This window comes from Centroberyx affinis, unplaced genomic scaffold (genome assembly GCF_046629955.1).
Source record: "Centroberyx affinis isolate AG114_WGS23_722 - 3 ecotype Tasmania unplaced genomic scaffold, CSIRO-AGI_Caff_v1 ptg000309l_1, whole genome shotgun sequence".
NCBI classification, from domain to species: Eukaryota; Metazoa; Chordata; class Actinopteri; order Beryciformes; family Berycidae; genus Centroberyx; species Centroberyx affinis.
Window position 1 is genome coordinate 182,454 of NW_027278986.1, and position 25,932 is coordinate 208,385.

Consider the following 25,932-nt stretch of genomic DNA (forward strand, 5'->3'; position numbering starts at 1 on the left):
ATTAAAAGCCGGGTCTCCGATAATGGCCGGGGCCGTGGTCGACATGAACAAATAAAGGCCGGCCCCAAATACAGGCCGGGGAAAAAAACAAAGGAAAAAACAACAGTGGATACCGGTAAACGCCTGGTGCCTGGCGGAAGTCTCTGGAGCGTGCCGCCGTCGATTACCGTAATTATCGGTAATGCATTGCAGTAACAAAAAAAACGCTACCTAACGAACCCCAACAGAAGCAGATCAAAAAACAAGGAGGCTTCGTACTAAAATATGAGCAAATATACTTATCAAACAGAGGGAATTAGAAATAAAGGCCTGTCTCTAATATAAGCCTGCTTCCAATAAAGGCCTGGTACCCTCTGCAGTTGAGGTAAATAAAGGCCCGGGCCAATATTAGAGGAAATACGGTATGTCAAAATTATGTCATGAATCCAAACACGGATTCGTGATTTTTGAATCATGATTCTGGAGCACCTGAAGAGGTTCAGTGATTGGTGGTGGATGTGTCAATATTGCACAGCCATGCCCACAGAGTATATGTTGCAACACATGGGACCGTCCTAGTTTTTGCTTGAATCCATGGCTGACATTGAAAAACAGGGATCACTGTGTGTTACTCAGCATCAAATGTTTGATGTACACATCAGCAGAGACTTTCCTCCGCACAACCAACTAAACCAGCGAAAAAGAAAGACACCAGCTGGACCGAGAAAGCAAATGACTAACAAGTAACTTCAACTGGCTCAAATATGAACTTGACAAATATAATACATTGGCAATAATAAGCTGTTATTTATTATCTGACCTATGGGCTGCGCATGTATAATTGTATGCACTTTGCTATGTTTTGTGAAAGGCTATCACTATTTTGGTCATGATAATTGTTCAGCCAACATACAAAGCTAATATTGTCATCCCTTTTGCAAACTGTAGGTAGGCAATGTTAGCTGTATTTGGTGTGCACTGGTAAATAAACCAGACCTGACCAATATGACAACAAATTATAAACACTCAAAAAATGATATGGAGTACTTGATTCATCTCATCTTGCAAGCAAATATGTGCCACAATTTGCACATTGCGTTATTGTCATCAGACGAGCATAAGATCTGAATAACTACACCCGGTTAGCAAAATTCCTCAATCAATATGGACATTTCAAAAAGTAGCAAGTCATCATCCACCTTATCCATTTATTTGCTAATATTAAAGAAGAAATAAGTTGCCTAGCTAAAATATGTTAGATCATATTGCCCAATTTATTTTCAGTTCTTAATTTCCAATATTGTGACAATCTTGTATGGTAAATCCTTGATCTTTAACTCATATCACTAGCTGATAAGGCTAGGTATTGGCAAGGACCTCACGATACGAATCACGATACACTGTGATACGATACATATTGTGATACATTGCAATACTCTACGTAATTTAATAATAAAGAATTTTCTCCAGTTTAGATGGAATTTTTCCTAAGGATTTTTCAGATATTTTGAATAATGGTTGTGAGATGTTTTTTGTGAACTGCAGCTCTATTTGCTTTATTTGCTTTATACATTTTAACAGATGAGTGTCAGTGAATATCCACCCACTTTTCTGCTGCTGATTGAGCCACACCTGGTGCCAATTTTGTTATCACTAGGTAGCTCTATATAAGCAAGCCCTTCTACTTGGCTCTATATGCCCTGATGAAGACTGTACAGCTGAAACGTGTTGGCGTAGCCCATACAATAAAGGCTTTTTAACTTTTTCAGCAAAGAAGTGTGCCTTGGAATTTTTTTGGAGGATCAGCCATCCCAGCCACTAGAGATGAGCTGTATTCCCTTCTCTATCTATTGATATCTAAACCTTGACTCCAATGAGCACTTTTTTAAAAACTTGGTAAGCAAAGCAGCCCTCCTTTAGCTTCATTCCACTCTACATAATTTACTGAAAATTTAAAAATAGAGCTGAAAATACAACTTGCTGTGTACCACCTGGGTAGTCTAATATGTACATCACATTATATTGATAACTCAGCGGACAAATTGAGTCAAAACTATTTAATTCAAAGGGATTTGAGGGAAATTTAAGGACATTTTAAATCCGTTTAAAACATGAATAATCTTTTTTAATGTATCGATACGAGGGGCTGGAAAATCGATATAGTATCATGGAAAAAAATATTGCAATACTCAGCTGTATCGATTTTTTTGCACAGCCCTACTAGCTGAGCATATTTTTACAGTCCTTCTTGCAAGTGACGTGTCCACTTGTTGAAGTGGTTTTAGCTTCTGACGAGATGAATGAGATAAATCAAGATGAGATGCAACTCAACTCTCAAGTAGTTCAAATTGTTTAGACCACATTCCAACAGATTTTTGCTGGGAACAGAAGAGTGCAGCAGGCAGCAGGCAGTACAGGCAACAAATAACCACCAGAACAAAAAAACTAACAGCATCAACACAGTGTTTTCTTTTAAGCACTGTGACCAGAGCCACTGATAAAAAGAGTTTGGTCATAGTGGTTTTCCTCCACAGTCCTGCTCCATAGACATTGTTATTGCTAACTGGTGGTGTTAGCGGAGTGCGCGGGTCCATATTTATAGCCAAAGTCTTGTTAGAGAAGAGAAGTAGTAGCATCATGGCAGACATAACCTGACCATACTCTCTCCATTGAGGCTCTGGTTCTGACATGAAGACATCACAGAGACACAAATGAAGATGCCCAACACAACACACAAAACTCAACTAAACCATCTCGAACCAAGAAAAAAGAAAAGGGTAAAAAAAAAAAAAAAGAATCCACAACTGAAACAGGCATGATCGATTTAAGCCAAGCAAACTTGACTCAAATATGAAATGGTATAGAGAACCTAAAACAACAGGCTAAACAAAGGCTTCTACATCCAGAGAGGAAAAATATTCATGGCAAGCAAAAGTAAGTATGGAATGATAGAAAAAAAAAATCTTGGGTAAAGAGCTTACCAGGTTTCTCTATGTTGTCTCCTGTATTGTCCTGTACCTCGCTGGGGATCACTTGGGATAAAACCACATCAAACCACCAACATGTAAACCACAACGAAGCACCAGCAGAAAACCACTTGGAAATAAAAATGTTCCTGATAGAACAGGGCTTTCCCTTCTTAAGAGGAAACTCTTAACCAGCACAAACAAGTCATTTTTCTGACCTAATCCCACTGTGTCATGTTACAAAGGGTTCTTAATGTGACTTAGGAAACTGAAGGAACAGCACACCTAACTTGAGACTACAAGTAGGGATGGATGTGGCAAATATTTTAACTTCTTAATTGCTTTCCTGAGTTCCTATACTTGGCCAGGAAAACTTTGCTCTAATAAATATTTGACACATTTTCCTTGCTCAAGCCTTGTTAACTATTGGCTTTACTAAGAAGCCAAAATGAAGACTTTTAAAATCTTTTTAATGTTGCGTGGAATTTAAATTTAAGACCATTTTAAAAACCAAAATAAAGAAACAAAAATCTGCCAAAATCCAGCCCATTTCTCACTTAACATGTCCGACATACACTGACATACATTAACCCCGTTACATATTCATCTAGTAGCGGCACAGTGGAAGGTGGTCCCAGTGTCTCCCTATGTGGAGCTTGCATGTTCTCTCCATTTTTGCATTTTAATACTTTAAGGACTTAAATTAAGAGAATTTAGAGACTTTTTCTGAGTTTTTGAGGTCCTGCGGATCCCCTGTTATCTCCTGCCTTGTTTGAGAGACCATCATGAAATTTCACAATGACATGCATCCATTTCTCATGAACCCCTATGAGGTCCTCTAATTACATTTTCCAAAAATTAAGACCTTTTCCTTCCCACATAATGGACATTTTAATTGTCACCGATCACAGGTTCACTGTAGGCTGAAGGGTAAATGATGGTAGTGTCTAGTGAGTTTCTACGGGGGGATACCATCCCTGTTCATCCCAACTAAAATAACACCGTAGTCATTAGTGACACATAACATGTCATGAAACTTCGCCTTTTACCAGGAAACATGACGGTACACATACAACACTGAAAAATCTGCCATTTAACAGTTTCTAGTAAAACATGGTTGGAGCTCACGTATACTTTGCTACATTTTAAAGTCGGTAAACACATGGATTTGAATTCAGTTTTGACAGCTGAGCAATGTCCTAATTTAGCTTGGTTTATATTTAGTCTAAAGCCCTATTTATGGAGGAATAGTATTATATGGGGATCTCATGTAATTAATGAATTAACCCCCCAACCTCTGCATTTTGTGAAACACATTTGAACGGGATAATGAAATTCACTAAAATTGCCGTTGCCCCGGACACAATCGTACGAGTTGAAGATCTTACAATTTGTCATGTACTAATTTAGCAAAGCAAAACTTGAAGAAAAAATGCATCCAAAACCTTCCTCTATAGATTCAACTACTGCCTCCATTTTTCTTGACAGTAAGATGGAAACCATGCATCTAGAAGAAGAAAGAGCCGGTGTGTGCCGAAAACTAATTTGGGCTGAAATTAGAACGCTCAATTCGCACTGGATTAATATTATCAGGGGACCTCTCTCTGCACAAAAACACAATGGGCAATTTCAGATGGAATTTGGACATTACAAATTACAGATATGACAGATTCACACAGGATTAAATTCACTGACAATCTCTTACAATTATTACAAATCACTGGGCGTCCCCACATGATATTTGTCCTGTGCGAAGAGGGCTCATCTCAAAGTAAAGTACACAAACTCATAACCATCCACCATCCAACTCACAAACCCACACTGACACACATAAAAGAACTCAGAAGGAGAATTTTAGCTATAGCATGTTAGAGAAAATGCAGAGGCTGTGGTCAAGCATGCATTGAACCCAAGCAGCTGTAACACAGTGGAAAAGATGCAGTTGTGTTCCTGCTTTCTCAGTCTTGTATCTCTAGACTATTTACTTTTTTAGCACTGTGCCAACCGCAGTGAGGATGAGGATGTGTGTGTAGCGAAGGGATAGGGGGAAAAAAACAACCGCTGTGTGTGTCTCAGCAGTAGCTCTACATAGATGTAGAAATTCCATTGAGTGAGGTTGTATTTTATACTGTATGTGTCTCTCACCTGCAGTGCAGTACATATCTAGAGGTTCTAGTGAGTTAGTAGTGTGTGTTTAGGTGTGTGTCTCACCTGTAGCACTGAGCAGGTCCAGGAGGAAAGACCTCTTATCGCTCTCCTCCACCCACACCACTTTCTGCGTGATGTTTTCGGAGGTGGAGCCCACTCTGCCCACGGCCAGGAAGATGTACTCCTCCAGGAAATCCCTGGCCAGGATCTGGAGAGGGAGCAGAGGAGGCGTTTATTACTTGATTTGCTGGCGCTGGGTTCGAAAACATTTCACTTCACATTCAGATCCTATAAAATCCTGAAACGAGTACTTCTAGCCCCCATTGTTTTACAGAAGAGCACGTTTTCTTTTTATCTTTAAGCTTTGCCATTCAGTATTAAAATACCGCAGAACACAACAAATTTACACACTTGACTAGGCATCAATCAGATGCTAAGTTTGACATAACTGTGCCAGTTTACTGTCGCTCAAGTAAAGCCCATGTATGGGAAACACTGTAGGGATATATAAGCATACTAGTTGTTTTGAATCGTGAACCCCCTTATTGCATATTGAATTGTATCGTGATATCGTGTATCGCATATCATCCCATCCCTACCAAAGTGTCATAGCGAAGTGTACCTGGATCTCTTTAGGGAAGGTAGCGCTGAACATCATGGTTTGTCGGATGCCTTTAGGCGGCATGGTGTCCTGCTCCACGATGCGTCTGATCTGTGGTTCAAACCCCATGTCCAACATACGATCTGCCTCGTCCAGGACCAGGTAGCTAGAGTGAAGATGACATGGACATGGATGACATTATTAGGGCTGCAAAGGGGTGGAAGATTTCCGGTAAATTTCCATGGGAAGTTAAGCTGGGGAATTTTGGAAATATTCCAAATTGGAAACTTTCCATGGGAATTATGGGAATTTATGGGAATTTATGGGAATTAATGGGAATTTATGGGAATTAACTGGGAATTGAGGGTAATTTAATGGAAAGGTATCATATCCAAGCATAAATATTTGTTTTGTTATAAGCAGACATCCATCCAAAATAATACAATTAAAACAGATTTATTTGTAAGTAGAACTTTATCAAGTGTTAAATATTTTATTGAACAATCAATTCTTTCATTGAAGAACAAAAACATGAATGTTGAGTTGCATGTAGGGGGCGTGGTCTCAATAGCCCTGCAGTAAGCAGTGTGCTATGTGTGCATGTGATTGAGGAATAGCATAGATATTCAACTGTACTTGCATGATATCTGGTTGTTTTAGTCAGGATTATGCTAAAATATATTTTCCCCAACTATATTTAAGTTCCCTATTAAGAGCATTCCTTCAATTTAGTAAATTCCTGGTTTATTCCCGTTTATTCCCATAAATTCCCGTTAATTCCCATAAATTCCCGTTAATTCCCATGGAAAGTTTCCAACTTTGAAAATTCCCGGAATTTTGCAACCCTAGACATTATCAGCAAAATCAGTGGTGAACAAAAAGGAGGACGAGCATAGCGAAAAACCCAAGGTAGACAAGAGCAGATTTTAGCGAAACAAACAATAATGTCTATTGATCTATCCTCCTCCCATAATCCATCACCCGCAGTAGTCCGGTCCCAATTATCTATCATCTATCTCTCCCTCCATCTCTTACGTGCAGTAGTCCAGTCCGATTTTGCCTCGCTCCATCATGTCCACCAGTCTTCCCGGTGTGGCCACCAGTAGATGGCAGCCTCGCTCCAGATCTCTGATCTGCTGGCCGATGTCTGCGCCTCCATAGACAACACAGGGACGCACTCTGGACCGATAGGAAAACTAGCAAGACACAGGTAAAGAGAATGTCATGGATTTTCCAGGGTTTTCTTCTTACACTCATTCATTTTCTTTTTTTTTTTTACTTTATCAATAACATTAAATTTCATGTACAATCATTTTTATGAATTAGACATAATTAGAAGAGAAAGTTGAATCCCTTTTTGCACATATATTTTGTTAATCATTCCTTCATAGTGTCTACTTTTTTTTCATTTTTGTCACTGTATTGATTTAGGCATGAAATATTGTTTAACTAGTATCAGTATAAAAGCCCAAGAGGAAAAGAAAGAGAGAGACAGACAATATTTTATGTTGATCAGCAATTCCTCTAATCCACCCTGTCCGTCTGGTCAAGCCCAGTCTGGTCTAGTATTATCTGTCTTGTGTGTGTGTGTGTGTGTGTGTGTGTGTGTGTGTGTGTGTGTGTGTGTGTGTGTGTGTGTGTGTGTGTGTGTGTGTGTGTGTGTGTGTGTGTGTACCTTCCTGGCCTCGTCATATATCTGCAGGGCCAGTTCTCTGGTCGGAGCCAGCACCAGAGAGATTGGGTACTGCTTGCGACGTCCGTACTTCCCATTCTCCTGCAACACAGTCACAACACAGCAGAATGGCTATGGATGAAGTATAATAACAGGGGATGTTTTCAATTGAATAAATCACTACATAAACAAATCCAAAGGTGGATTATCACCAGCTGCAAGTTGAAAAAAGTTAAACTCATGGCAGAGCACAAAGGTGCCCTATATCACTATTGTTTTATTTCCTCTACTGTCCAATGGGATCAACGGAGAGGCGGGGCTACTCTGGAGTAGGGCTGGGCAATATATCAATATTATATCGATATTGTGATATGAGACTAGATATCGTCTTAGATTTTGGATATCGTAATATCGTGATATGGCATAAGTGTCTTTTCCTGGTTTTAAAGGCTGCATTACAGTAAAGTGATGTCATTTTCTGAACTTACCAGACTGTTCTAGCTGTTCTATTATTTGCCTTTACCCACTTAGTCATTATATCCACATTACTGATGATTATTTATCAAAAATCTCATTGTGTAAATATTTTGTGAAAGCACCAATAGTCATCTACAATATTGTCGCAATATCGATATCGAGGTGTTTAGTCAAAAATATTGTGATATTTGATTTTGTCCATGTTGCCCAGCCCACCTTACAACTGAACATTTAGCCCACATCGTAGAAAATACCGAGATATATATCGTGTATCGCCAGTCAGCCTAAAAATACCGAGATATGATTTTTGGTCCATATCGCCCAGCCCTACTCTGGAGACTCTTGTAAAGAGCGTTACGACTCTAAACAGAAAACAGCAGGACTGGAGGCGAATTAGAGCTACACTCGAAATTTCTGGTAACTTTTTATCATGGATTTTTATTGTTCACAATTATTTTTAACTAACTCACATTGACACTAGTCAACACAATAAACAACAGCTGTAGGCTTCAAACAGGCAGGGCACCTCACATTGCTCAGCCTTCAAAATGCACCATGTGTGATCTAGACCTAAGACATCATAAGCGCATTCTAATCATGAGTGCATGATAATTATTATAAGCATGATATACTAAAAAATGTCGGAGGGTTGAATACTTTAGATGGCAACTATAGTTAATGACATGATATTACACTGAATGTCATTTTCTGGTGTCTGCTGATTTTACTGTGAGAAATGTTTATCTCTGCTTCCAATGGGATTATAATTTGCTTGTAGTGCACCATACTGCACTAGTATTAGGGCTGGACGATATGGTTGAAATCAATATCACGATAATCATAAGGATTTTTTTCGATATCGATATATATGACAATATGGCTCACATAAGCGAAATCACGTTAAATAATCAAATGAATGTTCATCATATTGAACCGAATGGTAATGTCTGGTGTCAAACTAAACTGAAATTTTCACATAATATTCCTACCATACTTCATTTTGTCTGAGTTTCTAAATAAAATGAGCTTGTTCTCATCAGTTCAGACACCAGAATTGTGCGTCTCGATATCCCAAAATCACATAATCCCACTGAAAGACGATAAACGATAATATTGAATTATCGTCCAGGCCTAACTAGTATCACCGTTTTTTAATTTCCATCAACTGATTTCATTTAAATTTCATCTATTGATCAATGCTGTTTTACTCCTAGTTATGCTTGATTTTGACATTTTAGCTTAGACTGGGAAATCTAAAGGCCTGTCTCTTTGTTTTACCTGTCCAGAGGCTTTAGCTGCAGCCAGGGCTTCTCCTGGTCCATCGGTGTAGATCTGGCTGAGAATTGGCAACAGGAACGCTGCCGTCTTCCCAGAACCTGGAGACACACAGTCAACCTCATCAACTTTCACATACATACAGTACAGTGGGCTTTTCACAGCATTACATGTGGAATCTAGCAATCAACTGCAAAATGGCGAAGTTCAACTCAGCGGCTCGATACAATACTATTTTCTATTTCAGGAAAGGTTAAGTGTGTGTGTGTGTGTGTGTGTGTGTGTGTGTGTGTGTGTGTGTCTGTCCTACCTGTCTGTGCGCAGGCCATTAAGTCCCTCTTGGACTTGATAATAGGAATGGCATATTTCTGGACAGGGGTTGGTCTGGTGTAGCGACTCAGAGCAATGTTACCCATGACGATCTCACCCATCTCCACGTCTTGGAACTACACAACATACACATACACACACAATAATAAACACAGGGACCACTGCACAGTGACAATGGATGAGATTTGTGACTAAATTTCATGTATATTCCCACAGATTCTTGAAGTTGGAATGGCTCCTTATAGCCATTACAGGCCGGGGCTTTAGCAGAGCATACTGCTGTCATGTAGATTATTTCTCATTATGTTTTGCCTGTCAGTGCACCTGCTGTTTGCTGTCAGACAATCTATTCAATGTTTCCATACAGGCTTGTGCTTACCACACACCTCACTTTAATAAGCTGAAACATGGTTAAAACGCAAAAGCACATCTACAATTAATCTAAAACAGCATGGCCCTCATTTATCAATCTAACGTAGAAACCGGCGCAGATCCGAGCGCAGAAATCATCTTACGACAGGGTTCACGTGAGATTCATGAAACGTTCGTATCTCGCCAATCACAGCGTAAGAATGATCGGGCGTTGATAAATGTGGAGGCTGAAAACAATCGTCATTTAAATATCACGCCCCTAAATATTCTCGGTTTAGAGGCCTCGCCCCCAGAGTTTACCACATGGAGAGGCGTAATACGTCCAAGAAGAGAAACTTCTCCGACCTCCAAATAGAAACTCTAACGTCCCAAGTCCAATTGAACCAATTAGTTCTATTTGGCAGCCTGAAAAGTCATCAAAGGAAGTCGGAAAAATGCAGCATGGAAAGAAATCACTGCTGCGGTCAACAATCGAACTCCAGCTGAGGTTTGAATATTTAATTTATACATCCGTGATATGTATAGCCTATATATATATATAATAGTAGCCTAATATAAAGCTTGTATCGCAATTCTTTACATTTAGGTGAAGAAAAAATGGTCAGACCTCAAACAAGTAGGATATCTCAAAATGAAAGAGAAATTAATCTTAATTAATCACCAGAAAACTGTTAACACCGTTAATTGCAAACAATATGAAAATACCTATTTATGTTAGGGATAGGCTGTATGACACATAGTCGATGTAGGCCTTTACAAAATAGAATATTTTGCCATAGGCTACATATTTTTAAGTGATGCATATGTGGCTGCATATGCTTAGATGCCAGTCAGAATATATGGTCTAATAATAATTCTCCGACTCAGCCAGATTTACTTTGCTGCACCGCAAGTCCACGCTGACTCGTAAACTTGCTACAGGAGTTGAGACTTGACGTGAGATTTGATCGTAGCCTCCGCTCACGTCCAAATTGATAAAATGCCGAGCTTTGCGTGGAAATGACCGTACGCCCAGTTTTCTGTCGTACGTTCGTTTCATAAATGAGGGCCCAGGTGTGTTGTACACAGCAAAACCTTAGCCAATGATTTCTGCTTGAGTTTTGAGTTTGTTTAGAAAGACACAGGAGTTACTAGCAGTTAAGGGGTAATGGAGGGTAGGGCTGCACGATTAATCGAATTAAAATCGCGATCCCGATTCATACCTCTATGCGATCTCATTCCTAAATGACAACGATTCTGCCGCATGTTCATTAGGGACATCCGTTGCATCAAACCAAGCGCTCCTAACAAGTGACAACACTGCCTTACACCACGTGACGAAATGCGCACATGCAGAGCGGGCAGAAACCGGCAGGAAGGAAAACAACTCCAGAGAGAGACATGATGGAGAACAGTAGACACACACGGTTGAACACTTGTTCAAAGGTTGTGTTCTAAATAAGAGAAGATAGAGAGATGTAAGCAGTGGTGGAAGAAGTACTCTGATCCTTTACTTAAGTAAAAGTACCAATACAGCAATGTAAAAATACTCCATTACAAGTAAAAGTCCTGCATGAAAAATCCTACTTAAGTAAAAGTAGTGGTTTGGTCCCTCTGACTGATATTGTATTATATATGACATCATTAGATTATTAATACTGAAGCATCAGTGTGTAAGCAGCATGTTACTGTTGTAGCTGCTGGAGGTGGAGCTAGTTTGAACTACTTTATATACAGTTAGCTAGTTTAGTCCAGTGGTTCCCAACCTAGGGGTCAGGCCCCTCCAAAGGGTCACCACATAAACCTGAGGGGTCGTGAGATGATTAATGGGAGAGGAAAGAAGAAAAAACAAAGTTCTGATACACAAATCGGTTTTCAGTTTTTGGACTTTTTCTCTAATCTTTGATTTTTGCTGAAATATTGGATCATTTGAACATTTATTGAAATGAAACCATGTGAGGTTTAGAGGGAAAAAATCACTATTTGGTGGAGCTGTTAACAACTCATAGACATCTGAAATGTGACCCGACTACACACTGCTTTTTGTAAGACGTCAAAAGCCAAAAAGGTTGGAAACCACTGGTTTCATCTTTAACAATGTGTTGTATTTTAAAAGCTTGTTATATTATCCATTGTGTCAAATCTCCATCTGAAAAGTAACTGAAGCTGTCAAATAAATGTAGTGGAGTAGAAAGTACAATATTTCCCTCTGAAATGTAGTGGAGTGGAAGTATAAAGTAGCATCAAATGGAAATAGTCAAGTAAAGTACAAGTATCTCAAAATTGTACTGAAGTACAGTATTGAGTAAATGTACTTTGTTACTTTCCACCACTGGATGTAAGTTGATTTTTGTCTGGTAAGTGTTGGATTCATCAAGCATTTGAATTAAGCTATTTTGTCTGTTAAAAAACAAGCGCATATCTTTGACAGGCCGACAGCGCGTGTGTTGAGCTCAATTCAATTCAATGCGTTGTCACACGGTTATCAATTAATTCCACTAACGTTACTTAAATACCACAAGGCAATGATGCTACCTACCGTTAACGTTTGTAGCAGGTTACTGTTTACATTCGTGATGCGCCGGTCAGGTTTTTTTTTCAACCCGCGACCGTCCGATCCCACGCATGTATCCGAACCCGCCCATTTTCATAAAACAACAACCCGAAACTGATCCGGAACCCGAAAAAAAGATTCAGGAAGCAAGGTAATTCCCCAAAGACAAAGCATAACTAAGGCTGTAGGCTACTTAATGCTGCACTGTGCCCTAACCCAACCAGCTGGATTGGAGAAGTTTATACCATTAATTAAATTCTGTCTATAATTACATTATGTGTGTAGCCCATTTGACCCGCAAAGTTGATAAGACAGTCCCAATACAGTCATTATCATATTTTTTGTTGTCAGGCAAAAGAGTGCAGTAAATTTTATATTAACAATTGTTTTGCTTAAGAATCGTGAGAGAGAAATGTGATCTCAATTCTAAGCAAGAAATATCAAGATTCTCATTTTATCCAGAATCGTGCAGCCCTAATGGAGGGATGTCTGAATTCTGTTTTCTGAAACTATATCCAAGCATATATTATAATCATGACTGGTGGAATGACGGTCACAACAGTAGATAACTCATACGGATTCAAGAATACGTCTCTGGAGATGCATTTAAAAATGGATGGACTGTCAGGGGTAGAGCCATTGGTACTGTGTTGTAAGTGACAGGGAATGGTAGTAGTAACAACAGTAACTTACACTCTCAATGTGGTGAGGGCTGTTCTGTCCTGTGGCTTCAACAGGAATGTCATCGTATTTCTCAAAGTTAATCCCTGTGTTGCTGCCGGAGAACAACTCACTGTGGAGGAACAAAGGGGGAGAAAGATAGAAAAGTGTTACTCGGTCTACAGCAATGATCGGAAAAAACATAACTAATAATATGTAATGATATTACATTCTTTTACAAGCCTGACAGCATTTCTACACCAACGCAAAAATCGAAATTTAGTATGACATTTCCATAAACAATATTTGTGTCTCGGTTCTGTAGGGTTCACTCGCTGTTTTAGGCTTTCTTTTATCAGCAGTGAGGACTGGGGGGACACTGAACATTTAGACCCAGTATAGACATGATTTTCAAGTCATGAGTGATTTTCCAGATGCAGATTTTCCATAGAGTCGGTGCTACTTTGTGGCAGTCAAACAGATAGTCTTTAGTTGCGGGAGGATTCAGGAATTGAATCTCTTACTTGGGACAATCACCATTATTTCAAACATGCCTGATTTTTGCAACACGAATCTGGACAAGTCCTGAAATCCCACAGTGTGAGCTGGTCAATCATAGCCAAATAGACAATAGGAGCAACAGCACCAGAAGCCACAAGTGCATTGTCTGTCGTTGGGAGATGGGATTTTATTTTTCAAGTTGCTATAAGCCTCAGCTGTTGGACACCCGTTTTCATTTATAGAAAAATGTGTTCCGTTTTGCTATGCCTGCATGTTTAGTCTGCATGTTTGGCCTCTTGTTTAGTGTGTACGTCCTCCAATGAAGCCTATGAATTATAATGTAATAAATCAACTTTCCCTGTCTAGGATCCACCTCTCAAAATTCCAGGATGTTCCAAAAGTTTCATGGCCAGACTCACTGTTCCAGGCGTTCGTTAGGTGGCGTTGGTTTTGACCAGTCTTCGTCATCTCTGGACTCCTCCACCCAGCGGCTGTTTCCTCCTCCTCCTCCGCCGAATCCACCGCGCTCGTACCTGAGCACAACACAGAAACACCACTGAAACACTCATTTCTAGAGATGCACTGATACTGGACTGTTTTTTTTTTTTTTTTTTTAGAATAGTTTTTATTGGTGAAAAGCATAGGCAAACAACAGACACAATGCCAGGTTTAGAGGTCACCATTTTTCACAATACCCCACCCATCCTACCACTCCACCCAACCCCTGCACAACAATAACAACACACATTACAAAAAATAATAATACAGTAAAAAAAATATATATATATATATATATATAGAAAGGGAAAACAGTGATAACAGATGAAAGCTGATACGATAATACTGACAACGATACTGGACTTTAATTGAAAATCAGATTTATTAAACCAGAATTACTCTGGACCATTTGTATGGATGCACTCTCCTTGTGGTCATTCTTATCCATCTCCAACTATTCAACACCATGCTGGGGAACTAAGACTCCTGTCTCTATGGTTAAGTGGAAGAAATACATTGCCAACTACAGGCCTGAATGTCACACTACTACTTTTTTTGAACTCCAGTTTAATGTTCAGTTAAATTAGTTCAGTTTTAACAGTCTATTAAAATATTGTGTGTACTGTGTATTGTGTGTGTTGAATCATGGAGCATGGAAGGATCGGATTCAGATAATGACGTCCTCTTTTTCTGATATGCAGTCCAGTGTTTTATCAGCCTGATACCAATACTGAATACTGGATCGGCACAACACATTTCTTTTACGATTAACAGGGATGTCATTAGGACAGCATAAAAAAAAAGCACTTCTGTCCCGTATAATACACAATCTTCCCTTAACAAAGATGTTGCATTTCTTAATGAGGGATTACGGAACGCAATTTGTTCCATATTTTCCTACTTGAGTGATGAAAGTGAGAATAATGCAATCATGAATAGGGCTGGGCGATATGGACCAAAAATCATATCTCGGGTATTTTTAGGCTGACTGGCGATACACGATATATATCTCGGTATTTTCTAGAAGTGGGCTAAATGTTCAGTTGTAAGTAGGGCTGGGCGATATGGACAAAATCAAATATCACAATATTCTTGACCAAATACCTCGATATCGATATCGCGACAATACTGTAGGGATGACTATTGGTGCTTTCACAAAATATTTACACAATGAGATTTTTGATAAATAATCATCAGTAATGTGGATATAATGACTAAGTGGGTAAAGGCAAATAATAGAACAGCTAGAACAGTCTGGTAAGTTCAGAAAATGACATCACTTTACTGTAATGCAGCCTTTAAAACCAGGAAAAGACACTTATGCCATATCACGATATTACGATATCCAAAATCTAAGACGATATCTAGTCTCATATCACGATATCGATATAATATTGATATATTGCCCAGCCCTAATCATGAACAATGATGAAAGCGGTTTCATTCTGAAACGTGACTACAGGAAAAGCTAGAGCCGGGCAGGCAGCTCTCTCTCTCTCCTCGGTGTGCTTGCTCACTCTGTCTGAGGGTGTTGCTTGTCTGCATTGGCTGTTGCCGGGTTACAGAGTCGTGAGCGGGAGGGCGGCGGGAGTCGGACGGTAATTTAAAAAGGGGGCCTCTTCCTTTTCTTCAAGCCCTCCTCAAAACCGCAACAAATCGGAAAAAAAAAATATCACTGTGAATGTGAGGCCAAAATGAAAAGCTCGACAGTGTGGGAGAGAATGAATACAAGGTGAAGGGCAAAGTGGAGCGTAGGGTGTATATATATATATGTGACATTAAGCAACATGCTTCAGGAAACGGCCATAGTCAATGCATCAGAGACCATGAGACTCAAACAGCAATGTCACAGTTTCTGACACTACAGGCATCACCTGAAGCAAATATGGTAGTGAGATTACAGTTGTCTGTTTTTATTTTTTACGTGGAATATGAGCTAAAAACAGGATTTTAGGTGTCTATTTGGCTGTCACTATAATGTAATTGGTGTTACTACACACTGGAAGCACAGCATACTATTTAGGACTATTGCAGAAAATGTGCTCTTTACAGCATTATTGCTACTTAAATTGTGTAAAATCTGTAATTGATGCAATCTGATTAATGATCATAGTGATCCCAGTAACTATGATTATTAATACTGAACCACTATGCTTAACTAATCATGGAAATAACAATGTTCCTGTCTCAGCAGTTTTAATGATAATGTAGCCTAAATATTTGAGCAGAATAATTATTACATTCACAATACACAGCCTACACCGTAAATAAACATAAAGAGAAATGATTATTCTAAATAGTTGCTGTAGATTTATGACAGTATAGCCTGATGTTTTCTATGGTACTCATTTACATGGTAGTATATCATTCTGTTAAACTGTCAGCTGTGGTGCCTCAGCTTAACCAGAAGACGATAAAGTAGCTGGCAACAATTTCAGAGATACCATGTCTATACAAAAATCCTAGAAAACTTACAAACTGCTGCTTTGACCAGGTTCTAGTATGTGGGGATCATAAAAACAGAACTAAGGAGAAAGAAAAAGAAAGACAGAGCAGCTCCTATGACGGCAGTATTCCAGTTTAGAAGCGTCTTCAGTCAGTTGGTCTATGTGTATAATCTCCTTACCTCCCTCTGTTGGCGTTGCCTCTGTCATTGAAGAATGCTGACTTCCCTCGGTTGTTGCCAAAGCTGCTATAGGCGTCCTTGGCTGTGTTCCAACCTCCTGTGTCTGACAGTAGAATAGATGACAAAGACCCTTTTACACATATGCATTAAACACTCAGGGTGCAATCACACCTACAGTTGGTCTTCTGTGGTCTGAACCAAAAAGTTTACTTTGTTGCATTTCTGCATTTGGTTCCTTTACGTTCATGCTGCTCAATTACAAAAGAACAAGGGCACTGTTGACTGTAAAGTAAAACCTTTTGAATGTATTCCAAATTTGATACTTGCATCATAAATTCTACATGAATGTACAAAACATAAATGTAGGTTTTTAAATGCTATACCAAACTTTCTTGTTTCACTTGGAATTCATCTCATTACACTGTAATTAAAAAAAAGCTACTGTAAACCATTATAACCTTTTTAATTCTCAATAATGAATCTTTTATTTGATTTATTTATTTAATGCCTAGATGAGTCTTTTGCTGTAAAATTATTTCCATTTTATTTTGTTCGTCTATGTTTGTAAAGGTATTTCTCATTGTTTAATTTCTGTACTGAAAAATAACTTTTTATGAAACTTTCAAGTTAAAATAAACAAACAAACAAACAAACAAACAAACAAATACATAAATAAATAATGTTTCTAGTTTTGGGAAACGCATTCATGTTAATCAAGCAAGTGGGAATAACATAGATTCTGGTTCACAATTGATTTCCCCTCTAAGTTTGGATGTGGTCGTGCTGGAACCCACCTTTATTCTCGTAAACACCAAAGCCCATCGGCTGCATCGGGTTGATGGGGTTGTAGGCCCCGCCCCTGTTGCCACGGTAACCGCCTCCTCCGCCAACCCCTCGACCCCGTTCCATGCGAGGAGGGCCGCGGCTGAACGAGTTGCCACCGTTCATCCGGTTGTCGTGGTAGCCGTTAACGAAGTTGTTGCGCGCGCCGTCCCAGCCGCTGACGCCATCTGCAAAGGAGGAGAGGACAAGTAACGATGAGGAATTAAAGTGATACCGATATCCCAGTACACACTTTCTCACCTAGTTAGCTAATGATACTTAGCTGGCTACTGATTCATAAAGCATACATTTAAAATAATAAAGAAAAGCTAAGAAATCGATTCCAGTGACTCAATGATTACTTGGCCAGCTGCTGAGATTTCTGGTTTTAAAACTCACTTTCTAATTTCTAATTAAAGAAATAAAATGACAGTTGATGACATAATCAAGCACACAGTGCTATTTAAGACCTTTACTGTTGAAACAGAAACATAAGCCTAACATAAAAATATTGTACAAAACAATTTGTGGCTGAGGTATATTGAAGAATTTGGGAACTATATTTTAATGGGAATAAACAAGTACTTTCCATCCATTCATTTCCAAAAGGGACTTATTTTATTTTTCTATATTTTACACACTATCAAGGATTTTCAAGGCCACTGGGAACCCTGTATACTTCAGTTTTAGCTGCTGCTGGTCATTTGCCATTGGTGGCAGTGTCGAAAACTAAATGGTTTGGTGAACAGTCCGGGGGGGAACTTACAGTTGGCTCCGGGAGCCATAGTGTAGCCACCCGGCCGACCGGCAGTAAACGCATTTCCTCCTGAAAGAAAGAAAAGACAAAACATTCACTTTCTAGATCAAAGTGAAGCAACCTCAGCAGCACGTTAGTTTATCCATCCATTTGTAGTGACGGTCCATACACACACACACACACACACACCTGGGAGCTGTGCAGTTCAACCAGTCTAAAACTGTGGGCCATTGAGTAAGTGCCTTGCTCAAGGGCACTTTGACAATATTTGCTGAGGGAGGGGAACCATCTGTCATTCACTTCCCCCACCCAGACTTTCCCTTCCTGCGGCTTAAAACTGGCACCTATCTGATCATAAGCTTAGTTGTTTTCACTATTTAGCCAAGCAGTGCCTCCCTGTGTTGAGGTGTGGTCTCCCTCATTAATGCAGACATTTTTTTTCTAACTTGATCCTACTCACCATTTTTGGAAGACTCTTTGTTCCGTAAATGTGGAGGAATGTATCGCCCTGCAGAGAGTGACAGAGTCTGAGTCTACCATATGTTCAATATTTTCCTTTACATTGCAGACTATCTGCAGGTTTCAGACATTGGATTTATGACCAATTTCAAAATCAAAAATCAAGTTGGCAAAACAAGCCTTTTTCTGATTTGTTGTGAAAGACGCCACATACTACGGGTAGACTATCCCAATTGGTCAACAACATCATGGGTTCTCCATGTCGTAGCCACCTCATACCATGTAATTTTGAGGTTGCATCACAATAAAATAAAAAAATAAACCTTCATAACGTGCAAAAAATACCTCACACAATTCCATTCAAAGAATAGCCTATAAATGACACTTGATATTAGACTACTTACTACCAGTGCCTCCGCCTTGTACGTCCCCTGAGTGCAAGTCTAGGACAGCAAGCTGGGGAAACAGAGACGCAGACGGTCAGGAAAAAGACATTCTGGTTTTCAGCAGGTTTTCTGTCATTGAAAAAGCGAGGGCCCAACAGCTCCCACCGCCTCCTGACAGAACAATCAGGAAGCTGATGTTACCACACAACAAATACAACTTCGCTCAGCAGAGTTCTGGTTAATATTGCACAGGAAAAAAAAATTCAAAAAAGATTCAAAAAGTCTGACACCTAAAGCTTCAATGGTTAATGCCCAAATTCCTTTTCTTCCATCTAACTTCCATCGTACTCTGAACAGTCCGTTTATATACCTATCTTTTGTATTGTGCTGATATTTTACTTGTATACAATTAACGAACAAAGTAAAAGTTTGATTATTAGACATTAGCTATGGATCTTCACACAACCGTAGCTAGGGCTGGGCGATAATTCAATATTATCATTTATCGTCTTTCAGTGGAATCATATCGTGATGATATGAAGATATTTTAATATCATGATACATTTCTGCTGTCTAAATTGATGATGACAAGCAAATTTTACTTAAAAACTCTGATAAAAATGAGGTATGGTAGGAATATTATTTGAAAATTTCAGTTTTGTTTGACACCACACCACCATTCGGTTCAATGAGATGAAAATTAATTTGATTATTTAACGTGATTTTGCATACATGAACCATATCGTGATATATATTGATATCGAGAAAGGTCTTTATGATTATCATGATACTGATTTCAACCATATCGCCCAGCCCTAACCTTAGCTCAATATTCATTAAAACTCCCACAATCCTTCATATGAGGAATGATTTAATTCAGTGATTCTCAACCGTTTTCATATCAGGGACCCCCAATTTAGTCCACATTAGGGCCACGGACCCCCATTTGATGGGATTTTGTCTCTTGGACCTAAATCTGAGAATATTTGTTTTGTTAGATATGATTTTGTCCAGAATCCCATGACTATCTGTATTGTAGGTAGAGAGATAACAGAGAAACTATGATCAGAACAGTCATTCTTCTACATTCTCTAATTGTGTTAACGTCTTGTAAATGAAATAATGGTGAAGTTTAACAATTCATCAATTTGCTGGGGACCCCCTGGAACCCCCTCAAGGACCCCTGGTGGTCCCCGGACCCCACGTTGAGAACCACTGATCTAATTGACCGTTCAGCTTGGGAGGATGATAACTTTACTGTCGGTTTCAAACTAACCTGGCAACCTAGCAGGAGCTAGGTTTATCATGGTGGAAATTTGCTGAACAACTATACACTGGCTACGTTTACGTGCAAACAAATAATGCAACTATCAGTCTTACAATGTGTTTGAGGTTTCAGAGTGCTGCTTCTTACAGGATAGGAGCCAGGTTTGAGACCTAGCCAAAACTACAGCCAGCACGTGTTAACTGCATATCTTTTGTCTGTCTCTCCATCATGATGACCAATGCGAATGCTTTACTTATAAGACAGTGGCTGAATTGTCCAGATTTAATGTTTACTAGTTGAAAACTGTTTGAACTTCAATACCCAGAAATCCTGTAAAAGTGAGGTCAGTACACTGCCACAGCCCCATGTGGTCTGTGGTGCTTTCTGCCAAAGGATTCCAAAGGGACGGGAGAGACAAAACATCTAATGTCCTGCGAGTCCAGCTTTCTCTGGACAGAGAGTGGGAGGAGACACTTCTGAAGAGTCAGAATTACATATAGGAAAATGGGATGAATATACAGGGGGGACGGGACGCTCTTCTCAGCTGCAGCCCCAGTTAGTGGTTCAAGCCGATATGACAGATTGATTTCTGCATAAAAATTTTGCCTTGAGCAGCTTTAACTTGGAGCTCAAGTTGAGAAGGGGGACGCATAATTAGTGCAAAGAAGGTGGATGCCATCCTCAAATCCTATTTGAGGGATGAGACCTTTCAAATGTGTATTTATTAAGCAATTAAAGCCTTTTTTGCTATTCCTCTGGTATCAAACAACTCTGACCAGCCACACAGCAGCTAGTTGGCTTAACTTACCTTACTGGTGACGCAGAAGAATTTTTTTTTTAAGCGAGAGGCAGCCGCGCTAGATAGCTATCAGTATGACATATGTTGATGTTGCATACTATCCGACAGCCAGTAACTATCAAACCCTGCTTTGTTTATGTGTCCCGCGAGTTCCAGCACCGCATACCTCCATTTTATTATTTGATCAGACTGCACAACAAACGCAGTGAGAGATGCAGCTGATAGCTAAAGGGTGCGTTTTATATTTCTAGCGGGTGGGCCGACGGGACCAGTTGGGCGCTATTTACCGTTTGGCCTCTCAACTTACAGCCAGATGGTCCACAGTCTCTGCTCATACGGTTCATAGCATTAACAATGACCCGAATCTGTGCCAGTATAAGGTCTGTGTGCCACAGTGGATAGCACCGATACACTGTTCTCTCTGGTATAGAGAACGTCACGCCAAACTCCATTCAATAATCTGGCAATCTAATACGGTCTTGATTTTCGGCAAAAGTACGTATCTTAAGTCATTAAATATGACTCAAGAGTTTTTCTAAATCGTTAGGAACCGTTGGCACACATACTCCACAAAGTAGCACTTCTTTACATACAATTTCAACTTTTACAATTGGCTCGCCATTGCCTTTCACTGTGTATTTTCGTGGAAGAAGATTGTCAAAATAAGACTGGCGACTAATTATAAAAGTTGACATTTTGCTGAAATAAATGTTGTTTACTGTATTGGATGCATGGCCAACTTTAAGAGTGGACCCCAATGATTTGTAAAAGGTCGTCAATCATGTTTTCCCAGGTGTGTACATTTGCCCATAAGCAAAGTAGCATTAATTTGTCAAATTTCTAAACGGAATTTGGCAATATATCTGTACATACAAGGGAACGTATCAGGACTTAGCGTTACTATCTCATGCTGCGGGACATAAACAGAACATGAGGCAAACTGCTATTTTCTTCTACGTGTGTCCTTTGTCATGTGTGCATTATTTTGTGTTTACGTCTGCAGCCACGGGCCCAAAGGGTTTTCACTTCACTGTTCGTTCCGCCCTCACTAGTCCCGTTTGGTCATATCCGGATTGTACTAACAAGCGCACCCAACGCTAGCTAGCACGATAGCATCTCGTTAGCGTTCTGGGCTAAGCTAGTCTGCAAGCTATCTGCCTGTCCACGACAGTTAATGAACACTTTTCATCAGTTGACACTGTAATACAGGTTAAATTCACGAGTCTTACCTGCTGCTCTAGACCGTGGACATTTTCGACGGCCACATGACTCATAACTATTGAATATGGAGGAAAAATGTTGTCGTTGAGAAAAGGACCTCTTTGTTTGCCGGGTTTGATGTAACGTTACTTCTCCACTGCTTCTATCCTCTGTCCCGTTTCTCTTCGTTAGATGACAACAATTCCAACGACCGAATAGCAATGCGTAACTTTGTAAAATGCTAATGTCGAGTTTTCTTGATGATAAATTACTGTATATTTTAGCTACGATGGTACCCCATCCAAACTCAGCTGATGTCGTTTCGCTCTACAGCTGGAGCTGTGGGGAGCGCTGTCATTTACCTGTCAAGTCAGCCAGAATGAAATAGAGAACTTCCGGTTAGGACAAAATAAAACCCGAACGTGATTCAACGTTTGCGGTTGTTGTTTTTTTTGTCCATTACAGCATATGTTACTGGTGTTAGCCACATCAGGCAATCACAATACGCCTCCACTAAAATGCTGCAGCTATGTCAGAATTTCAAAACTCAAAAACACACAAGCACTTTACCAGAGAACTTGGAAGGATGTACATTGTAGCCCATGTGGCACATTTGTTCATAAAGCTTCATAAATAATGGACTCTACATGGTGGTGTATAATGGCTGACATAAATCTGCCAGGCTATGGAGGGTCCATTCTATAGCCTTTAAGGACAAATATGCCACTTACATTGGCTAAAATTGACTTCTTTTAGAATCTTTCAAGTTTTTTGTGCTAAGTAAAATGTAATTTTAAACCTTACGTTTAGCCACATTTAAGGCAGCCTTACATTAGGAAGTACCATATATTGTCATATACTCTTTTTAGAGGGTTTGCGTTTCACTTAGTATTTAATGAGAGAATTCCGTATTATTTTTGTACGATTTTTGTTCTTCTGTACACCCCAATACATTGAGTTGCATTTTGAATGCGACTCAATTATATTACTTCCGCTCTTCCTCTGGCTAACGCTAGCTAACTTGACGCATCTGCACGGTCATTAGTCCAGACACCGCGAGACTTTGGTTTATCGCGATATCAACACTTGCCAGTAAAACGATCTACAGTAAAAACCTCCATGAGTAAAACAGTAAAAATAAGAGAATGATCCTTCCTCAGTGTAATCTGTTATCGTTTATTGATTACATAAATTGTAATTTGAAGGTCAATGTAATCCAGTGGATAACTCCAAAGGAACAGCATTGATTTTTTTATTTTGTTTTATTTCTTTTTTTTTTTTTATCTTAAACAGCTAATTTATCCCACTTGGCAGATTGTAATTTGAACACGATGATCCTTTACAAAGAAAATTTGAAGTTGTGTAACGTGATTTGCATTTTGGATTTTAAAATTAAAAAAAACCCTTTTAGGATTTTTCACTTCAAAGATGCTTCTGAGTAAACTAACAACTAATATGCTATGTGAGTACTGGGACCAGTTTCCTATATCCCATCACATTACTGGAATCCAAGTAGCCTATGTGTTATTCCTTTTCTCCCCCAACCCTGAGAATGAGGAATAACACCATGTCAATATAGGCCTTTATAGCCTATATCATTGAGTTATGGTATTTAAGTTACAGTAATGCTATAATACATTTTAATAGGATACATTACAAATATCATCCCAAACATCCCTATATAACTCCTTATTGGGATATTATAGTGATACCATAGCCGATACAAAAATACCATAAAGTATGATAAGGTCACTATAAACTCATTATTGAGCACCATAGACACACTATAAGAACCTATCAGGATATTTTAGCATTCATGTCAGTATCTGGATTTCAGGGGACATTTTTTTGTGGCAGGGAGCATGTTTCCCCACAGGTTTCCCCACAGGTTTCCCAGAACCATCACTATATGGTCATCTGTGTCAGCTGACTTACAATGGAAGAAGAGCTTGACATGAACACAACCAACCAGCCAATGATACTTCCTTGGTTGCTGAGAGATCAAATTGGCTGGTAATTTTGAAATTGCAAAGTATTGAAGCCAGCTGACAAAAAGGTTAGTCATGGGAACTAATATCTTAATTGCAAGGAGGTCTCATTTGTAAAGGTTCCTACACATTGTTTATGTATGTATGTATGTACAGTTGTGAGGGAAGTTTGTGAACCTTATGTAATTAGCTGGATTCCTGCAGTAAAGAGGCATTAGGTAATCTATGACTGTTATTGCCCTCTATTGGCAAGCAGTAGGAATTGCAACAACATTGACAGGTCTCTGGCACAGCTTACGATGGCCTGTAATTGACATAACATGACATAAGTAATAAAGTCCAACACTCCAATAACTTCTGAATGAGACATAGCCATATGTCGCATTCATGTCATATGGGATTTACCTTAAATTCCATATTTTCACAGTAATACAATAACGTCTACTTACAAAAAAGTGAGTAATGCACTTCGTTTATGGTTGATTAAAATAAAATATTTTGAATGTGAACTTGTGTTCCAACAAGTTAAACACATGAACGCTTTCAAGTTGTAGCAACGAGATGTCAACTTATTCTGAACGTTTCTTCCCATATGATATGAATGTGGTATTAGTGTATATTAAAGTGTTAGCATGGAGCACTGGAGCCAATGATCTACCAGGGACACTTGGATGATTTTGGTGTTCATGTTCTTGGCACTTAAAAGCTAAGTTGACCAATGGGACAATCTACCAAAAAAATTGCTGTGTTCCTTTAAGTCATTTGGCTCTGTTTCTTAACCATCTCCATCATAATCCATTCAAGTGTTAATATTTCCCAGGTTGCGATATACGCTACTAGCTGATAAGGCGCTGGTAACATTTTCAGCCTTGGATCCAGAAACTCCATTTGTCCTTTTAACCCTGCTTGGACATTCCTGACAGTGGTGAGAATGAGCTGAATAAACACATGGCTATTGGGTGAAAGGCTGACCCTCAGTCTGAATAGTCCAAAGAGCTTTTACGGGATGGAGTCCCAGGTCTAAAGCTCTAATCTAATAAACCAAACTCTGGCACAGTCCTGACAGACTAATAACACTTGATTAGACTGCATCCCATGGAGCCCAGGCTAAGAAGATTTTTGTTACCTCCGCCAACGAGGTTGGAAGGAGGTTGTTTTCACCCGTGTCTGTGGGTTTGTTTTTAGTAAGATATCTCAAAAAGTAACAAATGGATTTGGTTGAAATCTGGTGGACAGACAGTCCTTGGCCCAAGGATCAGTTGATTTGATTTTGGTGATGGTGCATCTGAGAAAAGACAACAAACCTAGCTAAATTAACATCACCAAATGTCAACAAAGAGGTATATAATCTAGTACAAAGTTTTAGGATTAATTTGTAGTTTGTCTCCCACACCCACTACAACTACAGAGATAACCTGATGTAACTGATATAGACAACAATAGTGACATCAAGTGGTCTAACTGTTCATTTCTATGTAGTTAGGTCTAATGCAATTCCCCCTATCACTAACAGGGTGGAATAAAATGAGCTATAGTTTGGTTCTTCATCAGTTCAGTGATCGGATTTCATGCTGCTGTTGTAAATTGTACTGTATTTGTTCCTCCAATCCTCCAGC

General features: G+C 39.3%; 1 protein-coding gene across 6 annotated transcripts in view; it reads right to left on the reverse strand.

Annotated features, from left to right (window-relative positions):
• LOC139640908 (ATP-dependent RNA helicase DDX3X-like) overlaps window positions 1-22,647 on the reverse strand; it is a 36,352-nt gene extending 13,705 nt beyond the window's left edge. For 2 of the 6 annotated variants that reach the window (XM_071515104.1, XM_071515107.1), the window contains exons 1-13: window positions 22,358-22,647; window positions 19,084-19,132; window positions 18,678-18,725; window positions 18,562-18,576; window positions 16,639-16,741; window positions 13,934-14,047; window positions 13,047-13,146; window positions 9,429-9,564; window positions 9,134-9,219; window positions 7,370-7,468; window positions 6,730-6,890; window positions 5,716-5,860; window positions 5,157-5,301 (exon numbers count right to left, since the gene is read on the reverse strand). In XM_071515104.1, coding sequence (XP_071371205.1) covers window positions 5,157-5,301; window positions 5,716-5,860; window positions 6,730-6,890; window positions 7,370-7,468; window positions 9,134-9,219; window positions 9,429-9,564; window positions 13,047-13,146; window positions 13,934-14,047; window positions 16,639-16,741; window positions 18,562-18,576; window positions 18,678-18,725; window positions 19,084-19,132; window positions 22,358-22,402 — 1,246 coding nt within the window. In that variant the 5' untranslated portion in view covers window positions 22,403-22,647. Of the gene's footprint in view, window positions 1-2,960; window positions 3,012-5,156; window positions 5,302-5,715; window positions 5,861-6,729; window positions 6,891-7,369; window positions 7,469-9,121; window positions 9,220-9,428; window positions 9,565-13,046; window positions 13,147-13,933; window positions 14,048-16,638; window positions 16,769-17,432; window positions 17,649-18,226; window positions 18,287-18,561; window positions 18,577-18,677; window positions 18,726-19,080; window positions 19,133-22,357 lie in introns of all 6 variants that reach the window. The other 4 variants (XM_071515100.1, XM_071515101.1, XM_071515102.1 and 1 more) reach the window with 4 other exon arrangements.
• Window positions 22,648-25,932: the final 3,285 nt, after the last annotated feature.